Here is a 14053-nt window from a genome sequence, read left to right as displayed (position 1 = left end):
CAGATAGGAAACAATTTTTATTTTTTCAAGGAAGACATAGTTTTTGGGAATCGTTTGTTTGCCTTGTTGACATTTTTAATAACTTTTTGTAACAAAATCGTCATGTTTCTTGCCCAAAGATAATCCAAGTGGTTAAAGTTGGGGTATGGGACGTGAAAAATCTCCAGCATGTTGGGAAGTTGAGGTACAACAGTCTCCAATAAAGTCTTAAAAACAAATACACCGACTATGACATTCATCTATTAACTAATTAATAGATTGACAAGAACACATTTTCAGTATTTACAGTTCTGTACTAAATAGTCATAGTTATAAGTTGTGTAAATGACTTGATTCAGTCTTTCAGAAATTTTTAATTACTATCAAACTTTCATGATTTCTGCAATATTGTTCAAAGATGAAAACAAGTTGTTATCTAAACTATCAGTTATACATTTTAGCTATTTTCTGCTTCACTTATGGCAACTTTAAATATAGCCTAAATTTTTGCCTTTTCTTCATATATTACTAGTACTGTATATTGCTCTCTATACATTTTTTATTTTGAGTAGTATAATGATCATTACATAACATTTAAAGTATATTAAAACTATGATTTAATTTTGAGTTGCTAGTGATTGCCATTACTTGGGAAGCTACGTAACTGTAAATTATTAAGTAAGTATTTTATAACTCATAGTGCTTTTGTATAATCACATTTATTTTATTCAATACTGCGATTATTTTCTTGCTACGCAAACAGTCTATTACTTACTCGGCTATTAACCAGATTGTCTGACTCAGAATAGTAAATAGCCATAGGACTGGATACCTCAGATAAATTGTATGATGGCGGTGTAATTTGACCATATTGTGCCAAATTGCCATTAGGCCCATAGTCAAAGGCAGCAAATGTTCCTTGTAGCGAACCCTGAATATAATGGATGATCTGTTTCAATGACATCCCAGCTGGAAAATTACTAAGAATGGATAGCTGATAATCCTAAAACATATATGTGTTTCACTAATATATATTATACTTAATGTCTAACTACTACTAATCGCAAGACAATAGAAAACAATACAATAGAAAAGTCAATCATATGGACACTGAAGCAGAATATTCATAGCCATACATTATTGTACCAGTATTAAGCAATGTTAATCTGCAATGCCGAGTAACAGTTGTTCAGATCGATATAACATGGTTTAGCTGTCACATAGTTTCAAAATGCTGAAAGAAATGAAAAAATAATCTTAAAAATGGATCAATGGTTGGATCGCATCCAAACTAATATAGTTCTTTCAGCACAGTGTCGGAAAGATGGAAAATAGTTATAGAAAATTACATGATATTTTGATTAATATATATTGTACCAACTATTCTTAATATTTGCCTTTTCAAACTGGAAGTATGAGGAGATTACATGCAAGCAGTTTTTATTACACTGGATTTATTGCAGTAGAGTATCTTGTTTTAGATGGGTTTAAACAGTAAAACATTATTACACTTGTTATTGTAAAACTTGTTACATTTATGATGGAACAACGTTTTTTTTTGACCAACGCCTTTTGTGGTGGCTACCTACAGAGATAAGTTATGGAGTTGGGTTCATTTATATTACTAAACTGACTGAAATATAAAAATCGATCAAATCTATAATAAATAGAAGAAAACAAAGAGCAAACACTAGAACCTTCTTTTCTAGCCCAAAACTAAAGGAGTTGACGCATAAAGGAAACATTTAATGTCATTTAATTTTTCTTGTTGGAGTTTGTAATCATTTGACTTGATCAGTGTAGGACAACATTTCAAAATATACAAGTTCCATTTATTCCGTTCTTCTACACGCACCACGTGAATGAATAAATTAATGAAGAAATTTCCTGCAGTTTGACCAAGTAATGTTATTATTCCAGCCGTAGATGCCAGTTCATTTCCCATGTTAGTTATTGTTATTATCCTCAACCAAAGATTAGTTTAATTATTAAAATTAAATATACCTTATCACCTAAGATTTGGTTCGAACTGCCAAGCATCTTAAAGAAATAATCGCAAAACACTTGATTCCTACAGATAAATCGGAAAAAGTTGCCGAATCCTCGAGGTGTAAACATTTCAAACCATTTCAACTTTTTAGCGATCTGGAAATAGATGACGAATATGGAAAATAGAAGAAACTAAAATTTAGGTAATTTATTTTCTTCGATTACTTGTTTATTTTTATAATTTTCACATTTGGGCCTTTTTACTTTTGAATCAAAAATATCTTCTCCATCATCAATTATTTATAATCCCATAATTTGTCAACTAGGCTTCAAATAAATAAAATATGCACTAGAAATACAAATAAGCCTAACATGATCAAATTTCAGGATTGCAATTATGTTTGTTATTTAAAAATCAGTTTTTTATAGAATTTAAATTACTTAGGAATTATTTTCTGTACAAGCTGTTTTGCAAGAAAGAGTATAAATAATGTTCATTGAATATACTCTAACAATATGTACCACCCTTGAACATGGTTGTTATTCATACTCACCTGTAGTACTAAGGAATATCGAGCTGTTAAGTTTATTGGTATACTAGTAACATCAAACATGTTGGTGACTGGTGCCAAGGCGTTCATTAATAAAATTTTGTTGTTGTATTGGGGTTTGATCGATCCCATCACCAAAAACGAGGTAAATCCTTCCGAAAATCCTATATAGGTGAGTTTACTATGTCCAGTTACAGATAGGACTTCGTCTATCATTGCTGGTAGGTCGTATACACCAATTTCGTGATAACTAAATAGCAAATAATTGTATTAAATATTAATTGTTATGTTTATTATCGAGAAACAATTTTTTATTTCGCAACAAGTTGTCACAACTTGCTCATTCTCGAACAATATATTTATGAGCAATTCCATCTTTTAACATTAATAAACCTAAAATCTTAGCCACGATTAAGCAGTCATACTATTTTTAAATTTTTTATTGGTAATTGATAGTGTATTGATTTGGCATTATGGAAAATATATATTAAAACAATATAATAGTTGGCGGGTGAAGATCTCAATAATAACCAAATAAGAATAATCGAATCTCTCGCTTAATACTATCAATACCTGTAGTTGAAAAACCTTTCTTTGTCTCGATCTGCGTCCCATGCTGTATGATTTCTGCTATAAGTGTTTCCTCTGTTATTCCCCAACCATACATCATAGCCTGCATCCGCCAAAATTAAACCTAACGATTTATTAGGACCAGGCATGATCCAATCCATCGAGCTTGACAATAAACCATGCATTAAGAGTACTGGAGGTCTGCTACTGTCACTGGTGTTAATACCGTGCGGTATTCTATGCAGATTGAGGATATATCCATCTTCAGTTTCAACATAATGGTTTTCCAACGGATAACCCAACCGCGGAACGTATTCGGTCTAAAATAAAAATTTAAAAGAATAAACGTTTTTAAAGATGAACGATTAATTTATTTCAAACATTTATGAGTTCATATAGTTTATCCTACGATAAATTTTAATTATGTTCTCTCAGTTTATTGCCGCTTCACTTGGGCATAGCTACACGAGTTCCAGGTCTTTTTACTCTGCGAGAGATGTGTTATATATTTAGTAGATCTTTGCTCTCTTAACTTTAATTTTCCGACAACTAAAAAAAATGATATTTTTAAAACTTGATCTATAAAAGTAGCATACTTATGTCTAAGGCGTAATAACAATACAGATAATAAAACAAACGTGTTTTTGTCAATGGCGTAATCCCTAAAACATATTATATATATAAACATATTAAAACATGTTATATTTAAATCGTGATAATAATAACATCAGTAAGCTTAGTAGAATGTATATACTTGTTTCAGTCTCCTAATGTTAGTCTGTAATAAAATATTTTATTTCTTATATTATATAAACATAACATAAACATACACTACCAGATAAATTAATAGGTTTGGAAGAATTGTTTTGGCATGTTTCTTGATAAGTACAACTCATTATTGTTATTGTAACATTTCAAATTTAACTTATTTGATATAAAAACATGATTACACATAATGTACGAAAAATATACCATAAACTTGTTAAGCTTGCATATCTCTTCTTCCCCTTCATTACTAGTGTTCCTGTACTTACTTTAACTGAATACCGTTGAGATATGCAATAGCAGGAAATCCGTAAGTTGTCAATATTTTCGTATGTTGTTCAATTGTTCTTAGGCCAAATTGCTATCCAATGCAAATTAAATCATGAAGAATGCCCGAAGTCTTAATGTTTGTATCAGCGCATATCCTAAATGAACATAAGATCGCCCAGGATGTTTGTATCACCTTTCTGGACGCCAGGTCTCATTTTAAATACTTTTCGTATAATTGCTTCGACCACTATGCTGAAAAGCAGTGGAGAAACCCCTTGTCTAACATCGGGTGGGATTTCAATTGAATTTGAAAATTATTTGACACTCGTAGACAGCTAATGAAAGTATCGTAAGATGTCTGACGGAGTATAGTAAGCAGTATTAACTAATACATGTAGATATATTAATGTAGAGACTAAGAACGGACCTAGGGATAGATATCAAGATATAGATATATTTTCTTAGATATATATCTTCTTAAATATATCGTCTTTTTAAGTTATTGTACAAATTGCAGGTTAGTCGACAACGGCTTCTTCCTCTATCTATTGAACAGAATGTTCTTGGAACAATTTTCCAGTTTAGAAAATATTTACGAGTTACACCTTACTCATTTTTCGCTCGTTATAGTATATAACATATACCAAAAGAAACTTAACTTACCATGTTACCGATTTTGCTTCCAAACAATAAAGAATCGGAGTCGAATGTTTTATGTAATATAGAGAGGAATATCAGTGTTATCACAGAGGCTATCACTAATTTTTTCATGTTGTATAATTTATACAATTCCCGAATACTTTAGCCGAACTATTTAAAACAAAATATGTTTACGAAGAACCGAATAACCTTATTACTCAGGTTCTATTCTAAGACAGAGCCTGCTTTGACGGAATGTTGGTGTGTTCGAACCTGGCGCAATGTGATATTACGAAAATTAACACACAGTTATGGAATATAAATGTAAGAATAGCATGACTTTACATACTGGTTCACATAGGTAACTAAATAACAGCTTTAGTCAGATTCTAAACAAATTTTCTATAAATGAATAAATGAATAAAATAAATGTAGGTTGTGGATAATTATATTCTCATTTGCCATAAATTATTTTTCAAAATATTACCAATAGTGTGTGAAAAACTGCATGCATCATTTTCAAATGTTTGACGTAAAATCTATTAGTCCATTTAATTATTAAGATTCATAAAAATTATTGTGTTTGCTATTAAAAAGCTATCGTTTTATTCTAATTTTTATTTATTATCTATTTATTTCTATATGTTTGTTTTGTATTGTCTATGTATTCTTTTTATTTTAAAAATTAAAGATTAAAGATCCGTATGAAACTGTTCGTAGACGCTAATTTAATAAGTGCAGAATCTACGTTACCTTTTAAGTTTATAGGACCTGAAGACTCGAAATGTGACCAACCCTTCGTACAGAGGGAAATCGAGAATATAATCAAAAGAGTATATTGTACTCCTTAACAACTACATTATATCCCAAATAGTTCAACTTCTGACTGAGTAAATATGGTGAGCAGCAGATGTTAAAAACGAAGATGAATCATCTCTTTCAGGGATATCAGATAACTTGAAAACTACTACTGATAGTCTACTTATAATATAATTTATATCTATATAACTCCTAAAATAAAATATTTATCGGGTAGCACCATTAGTACTCTTTGTTTTCCAAAGAACTGTTTCTAAAATCATTTATAGTCAGGCTTTTTAATAGGTGAATAACTTCACCGGAATTATTTTATTTATGTTAATTAAAAAGCATCGGATAATTATTGTTTCCAACAGTTATAATAGGTAAATTTTAGGTTGATTTGTTATCGAATTTTTTATTTCACTACTTTCTACTAATAGACGACACTAATATATATGCTTCATTTCTGCGACTCATTTTACTAATGTGTTATTTATTAAATTTAAGGATTCCAAACTATATGGCAGTGTCGTAATAATTATAGAAACAATTAATCATCATGAAAAGATGGAACCCAGAAATTTTAAACTACCTCCATAAAACCAAAACATAGGGCATTGTCTCCGCAGTTTTTTGTCCACATAGCCATCCTGTTAAAAGCACATAAGCATAAGCATTAATACTGAGCGAACGCTTCTATTAGCGCTAATTGATCAATGAACTCAGCAAAACGCAAAGTGAAACGCCATTGGTTCCGCCACCAAAGCCATTATACCAATTGGTTAGTTTGGAATAATTTCATATCAATTTACAAGATAATATATAACAAACACAACAATAAATAAGTTTATCAGACCTTCTAAATTCCAATAGCTTTTGACAGACGTCTATGGAGCTAGCCAGTACATAAATAAAACTAAATAAATGCATAAATATTTATTTTCAAATACTTTTAAACCTAACATTTACAATATAAATAATACGATTATATACATGTATCCTACACAAAATATGTTCTTTTGTATAAAAATCACAGATAATTCGTGCAGTCTACGAAATTCTTTTGGGATTGAAATAGAATTGGAAGACCGCTGGCAATCTCAATATTTTGGTCTAACTGAAATGCCCGTTGAAGAATGAATAAGTTGAGCTTAAATAAAAAACCTCATCTAAATCGCTACGTACATTGAACTCTGGCGGATGAGAAGGTATGTTCCCTCCTATCCCAATGCAATATGTGTGGTTATTATCGACTAACACCCTGTGTAACCCAATATATAAAATAATATCACATTCAATAATCTCTCTCTTTTTACATTCATACAAAAACAGAATGGCAGCTTTATGATAGGTAATTTTGTTTATACAATCGTGGAAACAGGAAAACCTTTTGAACATTTTCATTAACATTACGGTTCTAGAATGCTTAAGGATATTCCTAATTGGGCAGCGTAATATGTTGTCATTATTAGTATCTGAAAAAGAAATAAAAATACAATCAAATATGTTAGAGTATCAAATGTCTCTTCAAAACGATAAAACTTAGTGATACTGTTTCCAGACACTTACATACGATGAGAAAGATAAAAAAAGATTAAAAAATTACTACCATATATAATTGACTAAAATGCCCAATAGTACCAAACCAACATAATTATTTCGTGACGGTATCATCATGTTACCAGATTGATGAGAATAAGTTGTAGAAAACGATGGAAAATATTTTTATTATTATATATTGTACCAATTTTTCTTAGTGGATGTCTTTTTGAAATTAAAATATTATTGGAATTCATGGAAACACTTAATAATTGCCGAGTACTTTGAAATCAATTTAACAGCTATATTAATATGTTTTTATACTCTAAAGTAATTTCACATAATTGCAATAGTACGTAAAGTTATATATTAAAAGTAGAAGGCTAGTAAATCTCAAAGTTCACAGAATACAATTAGAATAAGAAAACAAGTTGATCAACACACAACAATATCAAAACAATGCTACATGAATAAAAGATCATAATATTGTGTTACAAGTTAGAAACAATTTTTACACGACGTCGCTGCTATACAATTTAATTTTATTCATATTTGATTAGCTAGAACTATAGTACTACAATTATTGTACTATGTAAGAAATAGTTTTAATTTAATAAGGCTGTGGATATAAAAGAGAACCACGGAAGTTTTCACCACAAAAATTATGTAAGATCAAGAAAACATAATATAACAACAATGAATCGTTAATGAAAAGTTAAAATTCAAAACGAAAAAAGAATTAAGAGGACTCACTAGTGTTGTATATTGATTTATATTTAGTTACTAATAGAGAGGCATTTAACTGGTCAAAGTAAATGTTAACAAGATTAGTACTAACAATATAATAATGCTTTGATAGTAAGTTAATAATCAATTATCACAGGATTGTAGTTTTTATACATTTTAACAATTTGATTATATCACTTTTGATTAGATACAATTGTTGTAGTACTACAATTATATTAAAGAGATATACATAAATTATTATTATCAAACGCAACTTGATTACTAATTACTAAAAACAACTAATTAAAATTAGTGGTGTAATATTTAAAAACTTTAAAAACCCTCACCATAACATAAAAAAACGAAATATTGACATTTCAATAAATAATTCGAAGTGAGAAATGGTATGTCAGTATAGTTAATTATCTAACTGATGAGAAGTACTTCATTAAAATTACACAGAATTAGTACCATTGCCAAAATATAATAATAACGAAGCATTGACAATTTTATAAATTACCATTATGATTATATAGTAATCACATTTTACTAATAAACATAACTTTATATTTACTAATTGAATTTATATATTGACTTATATATGATTAATTAATTAATTAATGATATTAATTGAATTAACATTTATATAGAAATATACTAAAATTTATGACAGAATAAGTTTCTTCGCCAAAATAGAATAATAACGAAACACTTGATAGTTCGATGGTTAATCGGAGACAAAAGTGATGTGATAATAATATTACATCAACCAAAAACATAATAATAACGAAATATTTGACAAACAGTTGAAAAATAAAATATTATATGATTGTAATATTATATCAACCAGTTTCCATTTAAATTTAGTAACTGATGTGTATTGGAATACTTCACTATAATGTAACAGAGGAAATAATCAGAATGTAATCGGAAAGGAAACTGATTTGATAACAATATCACATCAATCAATATAGGTTTTAATTTATTAACTGGTGGATATGAAAATACTTCAATAAAACTTATAAAATAGAACAAGCGCATTCGCCAAAAACTAAATAATAAAAAACTACTAGACGCATCGAATGCTATAGTTTCGAATTAAGTGCGTATGGTTTAAAATTAGAAATCGTTTTTACATACTGTATCATTCAAAACAATTTCATTTTATTGCTGTTGATTAGATATACCACAGTTCATGATACAATTTTGCCAGTGTACAACAGAGGTTATTTAATAATTTAAGGGGAACATATTGTTTGTTTGTGTGTGCTGAAAAGTATTGTAGTATTATTTTGTAATGACGTTTTATTGTCCTTAAGTTGTCTAATAAAAAAATGGGTAATTTCATGTACAACATAATATAACTTGTTTTTGGATTTGGGTCATTAGTGACTACTTGTTAATGATTCGGAAAAATAATTCATTAACTATAATGGTTTTTTAATGTCAGTAGTCATCGTTGAATGTGTTTAATACATTTATTTACCTTAGCATATGGTACGGGATGTAAGAACTTATCAATACCGATTAGAAAATCCGATATACCGAACGAAAAACTGCCAACACATGTTAAAATCTGAATCCAAGTCCAGTTGTTCTAAAACAAAAATATTCAATTGAATTATCTCATCATTATGTGTGAGTAAAACATTGAATCTACCTGGATCTTTGCTGCTGACCTCCAACATAAGAGAGTAAGTAGAAATATATAGAGAGGTACGCCAATTAGATATACGTGTGTCAATCCACTATATAGACTCAGTGTGGCTGAAATAGAACTATATCATAAACATCAACACTCACTGCTTGATAATGTTTACTTGCCCAGGATTCCCAACATCAACGTATACAGTCCTCTTTGGAGTTTTAATGGTTGGAACCCAAACGCCGATATATAATTAATGTGTCCCACGGAAAATGCAAGCATGGCGAAGATAAATAGCTTGTTCCATATTATCAATACATCACCTACACATCCAGCTATTAATCCCATTAATATCCTTCTTGAATACACAAACCTACAAAATTAATAACTATAGTCTATCAAGATGTTTAATGTATTGATTGCCGTTTAAGAATCAGACAATATTTCGTTCTCTTTTTATTCTAGTTTAAAAGAGACACAATGCTGTCTGATTAGTTCGAACACGTAAAGGAATCAGCCTGTCAAAGTCCTCCGGTTGTCAGACGTATGCAAAATTCTTGAAAGCAATAGTGATAAGAGGTTATAACTCTAACCTATAAACTATTGTTGCTATATAATTAACTGTAGTATTTAGATATACTATAATGTTAAAATAAATTATATTTGATAACATTTTTGTTCAATTATTTTATTTAGATTAGAATTTTGTTGTATGCCAAACTGAACTAAAACTCAGAGTTGATGCGGCAACATTGCGACGCTTTAATGTCACAAATTTAAATGACGTATGTACAAAACCACTTTGAACAGACTATATGTTCATCGGTAGTGAATTTAAGCCAAACATTCAATATAAACGGGAAAATTGAACGGATTATTTTTGTAAATAGATCGAAGGAAAACTCACCGCTTCTTGTACCCGACTGTTACGACGAAATACATTAAACTGATGATGGGGGCGCATTTTAATAAGACGACGGGGATGGTATGCGTGTCGTAGGATTGGAGGGCTCTGAAGTACACGGATACGCTGATAAAAAATGGTATCAGGTGAACCACGCTGCCTTCAACCTGAAAAATGATAAAAAAATTAATGTCGACTTCATCGGTATTTTTATTGAACAATTCTCATGAGTTATCTATAGTCGAATAATCATATCTATAATCATATACATTTTTTAAATTATTTCATTTTAATGGAAATAAGCGGAGGCTTGTTGAGTTGGACATGAAATGTAAACATTTCACTGATTACATCTAACAGTCAGGTATAAAGGCAGTCCATTTTTCCCAACAACCAAAAGGATCGTGTCCATTGAGCTATATAATAACTTTCTCCTGACGAAACGAAAGAAATGATACTTTACAGTTTTCTAAATAATTTAATTGTATCGCATGTATCTTCGTCCTCAATTTGCCTTTGATGATCATCTGAGTTGCGCCGTTTTACGATCACTTTCATGATGTAATCTATATGGAATCGTTTACCTTTAAAACTTTTGGTGTATTCAAATTCTAACAAATTCAGTTAATTTACGCACTATATTTTAAAAGGGTCCAGGGAAAATAGGACTAGAGAGAGTCAGGATGCTGCTGAGAAATTGACTACTACCAAAAAACACAAAAATATAATATATTGAAATGTCTGTTTGATAGACGGAACTATCGCTTTAGAATTGGCCAAATGTATACTTGCAGTTTCTGTTATTGTATGTTAATAGTTTACGTGTATTGTCATTTGCTTATTTAATGTAACATTGTGGTAAGTAATACTGTATTCCAATACCCTCCAAAGCATCAACTAACATGGCATAATGTAAAAAACATTTATTGAGCGGTGTTGGATTATATTTTGATAAACTTGTCTCCTTCGTCATATTTAATTTTTTGATAAAATATTCTTATATACTGTAAAATATTGACTCATCTTATATACTGTTTTTGACAATATTTAATGCATCTTGGGGCCAGTACGGTCAGTATATCAATCAGTTGTAGTAAAACTTGTTTTGTTATGGGTAAATATCAATAAATATTGTTTATAAAGAATCATGGAGAAGTAAAGTAAGGTGTTTTAATATCATTTCAGCTCTATCATCGAGCCAGATTGCCTTGTAAGTATTTTAATAACAGTCATTGATACATTATCTAGAAAAATCAAAGTGCAACGGTCGAATGAAAGGAAATTGTTCGTTACATTCCATGGGATAATGGGTTTATCGCGCGACAATGACCAGTGTATTTGATGGCATGTAATAAATGATGGAAATAAAACGATGTCGATTTTCGTCGCTTCTTTTGTTATTTTCTATCTGGCGTTTGTATAGTTATCTTAGTCCCAAATCAATGGCGTACTGACAAAAATAATCTAAAAGATAATTAAAACAACAGAAATCAACAAGGAAATTTCAAAATCTTAGAATACTATTGAGTGACATGTTATAGGATTTTTGCGGACATAACAAAAATTAAAAATGCAGCTTCTGTTTTGTTTACTAGTTCCTTCGCATGTGTTACCCTTTCCGCTTGATAATTGTGTATGTAAACAAACCAACGTTACTCACATTATCGATCGGTCATTTTTGCTCACTATAATGCAATGTGTAGTAGGCAGATTAAAAACGAAAACGATCTGGTTTTGTTGACGCGAACGCGATATGAATATTTGGACGAGGAACAAAGCCGAATCGAATGATACGCAAACAAAAGGCGAGAAGACGACGAAGAATTGTTTGTCACTCACCTGTCTGGCGGCGTCCGGCGTCGTCATGGCCGCGATGCACTGTGGAGGCGGCGACGGACACTTCCCGGGTGAGACGGCTGTCCGCGGCCCCTATGTCAAACGACAATCACGATCGAGCGCCGCGGAGGAGCGTGCGGACCGTGGGGCTGCGGTGCGCCTGCGCCGCCAAGGTCGATGCATTTTGAGCGACCGACTCTCGATGGATATCGGTCCAGTGGCGGCTTGCTTCAGCGAAATTGCCGAACGAAAAAAGTCGCTTTTGTTTCGGCGTAATGTCGTTGTTGCGCGCGATTTATTCCAAACTGGTGCGATCCAGATCCATTATGTACTCTGTATGTAAACATAGATAAATGAGGCGGCTGATTTAAATATCAAAATAAAGAAAACATAAAAGGGAATCGTTCTTTTAAATCACCTGCGGCCTATCACAAAACAATCATAGCAGTAAATTAACAGACAATGAACAAAAAGAAAAATTATCTTATTTAACTACTAGTAATCAATGAAATATTTCCGAGATCTTGGCACTTGTTATATTAAAACCATAAGTCAGTGACTGTAGAACTTCCGAGATACTTGACCAACTTACGACAGCAGTTCGATAAGTCACAGACTTCTTGAACGAAAGATAATTGTTCGCCAAAAAAGCGTTTTATTTCTGAACAACCACCTTTTTACTCAATACATTTAATCCAGTGTTTTCTCATTTCTATTGCCTTTGAAATGATAGGTCCAGGCCCTTAAAATAGACAATTGTTTCAGTGGTGGCCTTTATTCCTCATTCGATCCAAATCTCTTACCACCCAGCCATTTATTCAGTTTAGAAACAGGAAACAAACGCAGGGGGCTAAATCTGGAGAATATGCTGGATGAGGCATCACTTCGTAGGCGAATGAAGACTACACACGTCTGCACCCGTGAATTGCCTTAATGAAACAAAATTTTTTTCTTTCAGCAGATGAGGTTATTTTTCCCATCGCTTAAATGGCGTAGATTTTATCGGTTATTAGGTAAACTATTCAAAACTGTTTTCTGGCCATGGTTTAACTAGATGTCGCCAAAATGCAATGGTCTTAATATTTGAAGTCAATTCTATCATTGACTTTCACTTCACGATAAATTACAGCATTTGACGAAAATAGCATGCAGTCTGAAATCTCCATTTTCAACTGTTTTTACATTCTTCTCTATTTTCTTCCCAACCTGATACAGTCCCGTGAGTATGAGTGCTATGACGAGTCTAATTCCTAGATATAGGTGCTTGGTTTATAATAGAATATATTTCAGTAGCAGTATCGTTTTGTATTCACTGTTCAATAGTCACCACATCTTTCCGAAAAATAAAATTGTTTTAAAATAAAATCACAGTTTCTGTTGCTTTAAACACTTTACATAACTTGTTTAGCCAATATAATCAGAACTTTTTAAAATAATAAAATCTAGTCGATTATATAAGGTATATAATGAAAATTAGAATTGAAATCAGCATTTTCATGACACTAGTATTATTTGGTCCGGTAATTTTTATGCAGCTCTCGTATATTAATATTAATAATTTATTCCACAATTATATAAATTATTAATCTAAATAATTGTAGTGTAGACAGGATATTGATTCAAAAACTCGATTATTTAATACACGCAAAACTATTTAATATTTTCTATTTTAATATGGCAGTATTAGAATTGATAATGATAATGCAAGGAAGAATATTAATGTAAAAAGACCTAAAGTTATCTAAATCTGTATTATATATAGTATATATTTATACTATATTGTAAATATATGAATTAGAACAAATTTCTATATGATAAATACAAAGGTCTTAAGTAATC

The 14053-nt window shown here is 30.8% G+C and overlaps 3 protein-coding genes across 6 annotated transcripts in view; 1 reads left to right on the top strand and 2 right to left on the bottom strand.

Moving 5' to 3' along the window:
* Nucleotides 1-5114, bottom strand: LOC143204642 (lipase 1). Of its 4 annotated transcripts, none has more exons than XM_076417335.1 (6): nt 4788-5114; nt 3093-3409; nt 2523-2769; nt 1984-2124; nt 755-982; nt 1-206 (listed from the first exon to the last, which is right to left on the bottom strand). In XM_076417335.1, exons 1-6 carry the CDS (start codon nt 4893-4895, stop codon nt 18-20), a joined length of 1230 nt encoding a protein of 409 aa, XP_076273450.1. In that variant the 5' UTR covers nt 4896-5114; the 3' UTR covers nt 1-17. The 4 variants fall into 4 exon arrangements, with proteins under 4 accessions (XP_076273450.1, XP_076273453.1, XP_076273452.1 ...); XM_076417338.1 differs by lacking the exon at nt 4788-5114 and adding an exon at nt 3499-3728; XM_076417337.1 differs by lacking the exon at nt 755-982.
* A 1719-nt stretch (nt 5115-6833) lies between these two features.
* Nucleotides 6834-12375, bottom strand: LOC143204641 (lysoplasmalogenase TMEM86A). Its single transcript, XM_076417334.1, has 6 exons — nt 12218-12375; nt 10382-10545; nt 9654-9847; nt 9490-9596; nt 9316-9426; nt 6834-7039 (listed from the first exon to the last, which is right to left on the bottom strand). The coding sequence occupies exons 1-6, from the start codon at nt 12242-12244 to the stop codon at nt 6974-6976; spliced, it is 669 nt and encodes a 222-aa protein (XP_076273449.1). The 5' UTR covers nt 12245-12375; the 3' UTR covers nt 6834-6973.
* The window catches only part of LOC143204640 (LIM domain only protein 3), a 63872-nt gene continuing 61255 nt past the window's right edge, over nt 11437-14053 (top strand). Inside the window, exons 1-2 of the mRNA XM_076417332.1 lie at nt 11437-11492; nt 11564-11588. The gene's annotated coding sequence lies outside the window, so the exon portion shown is untranslated. The remainder of the gene's footprint in view (nt 11493-11563; nt 11589-14053) is intronic.

The sequence above is a fragment of the Rhynchophorus ferrugineus genome, unplaced genomic scaffold, assembly GCF_030347505.1.
Source record: "Rhynchophorus ferrugineus isolate W39M unplaced genomic scaffold, kcgeb_rfMv2 rfM11, whole genome shotgun sequence".
NCBI classification, from domain to species: Eukaryota; Metazoa; Arthropoda; class Insecta; order Coleoptera; family Curculionidae; genus Rhynchophorus; species Rhynchophorus ferrugineus.
Note: the sequence above shows the minus strand (reverse complement) of the source record. Positions and strands in the feature narration are given on the sequence as shown.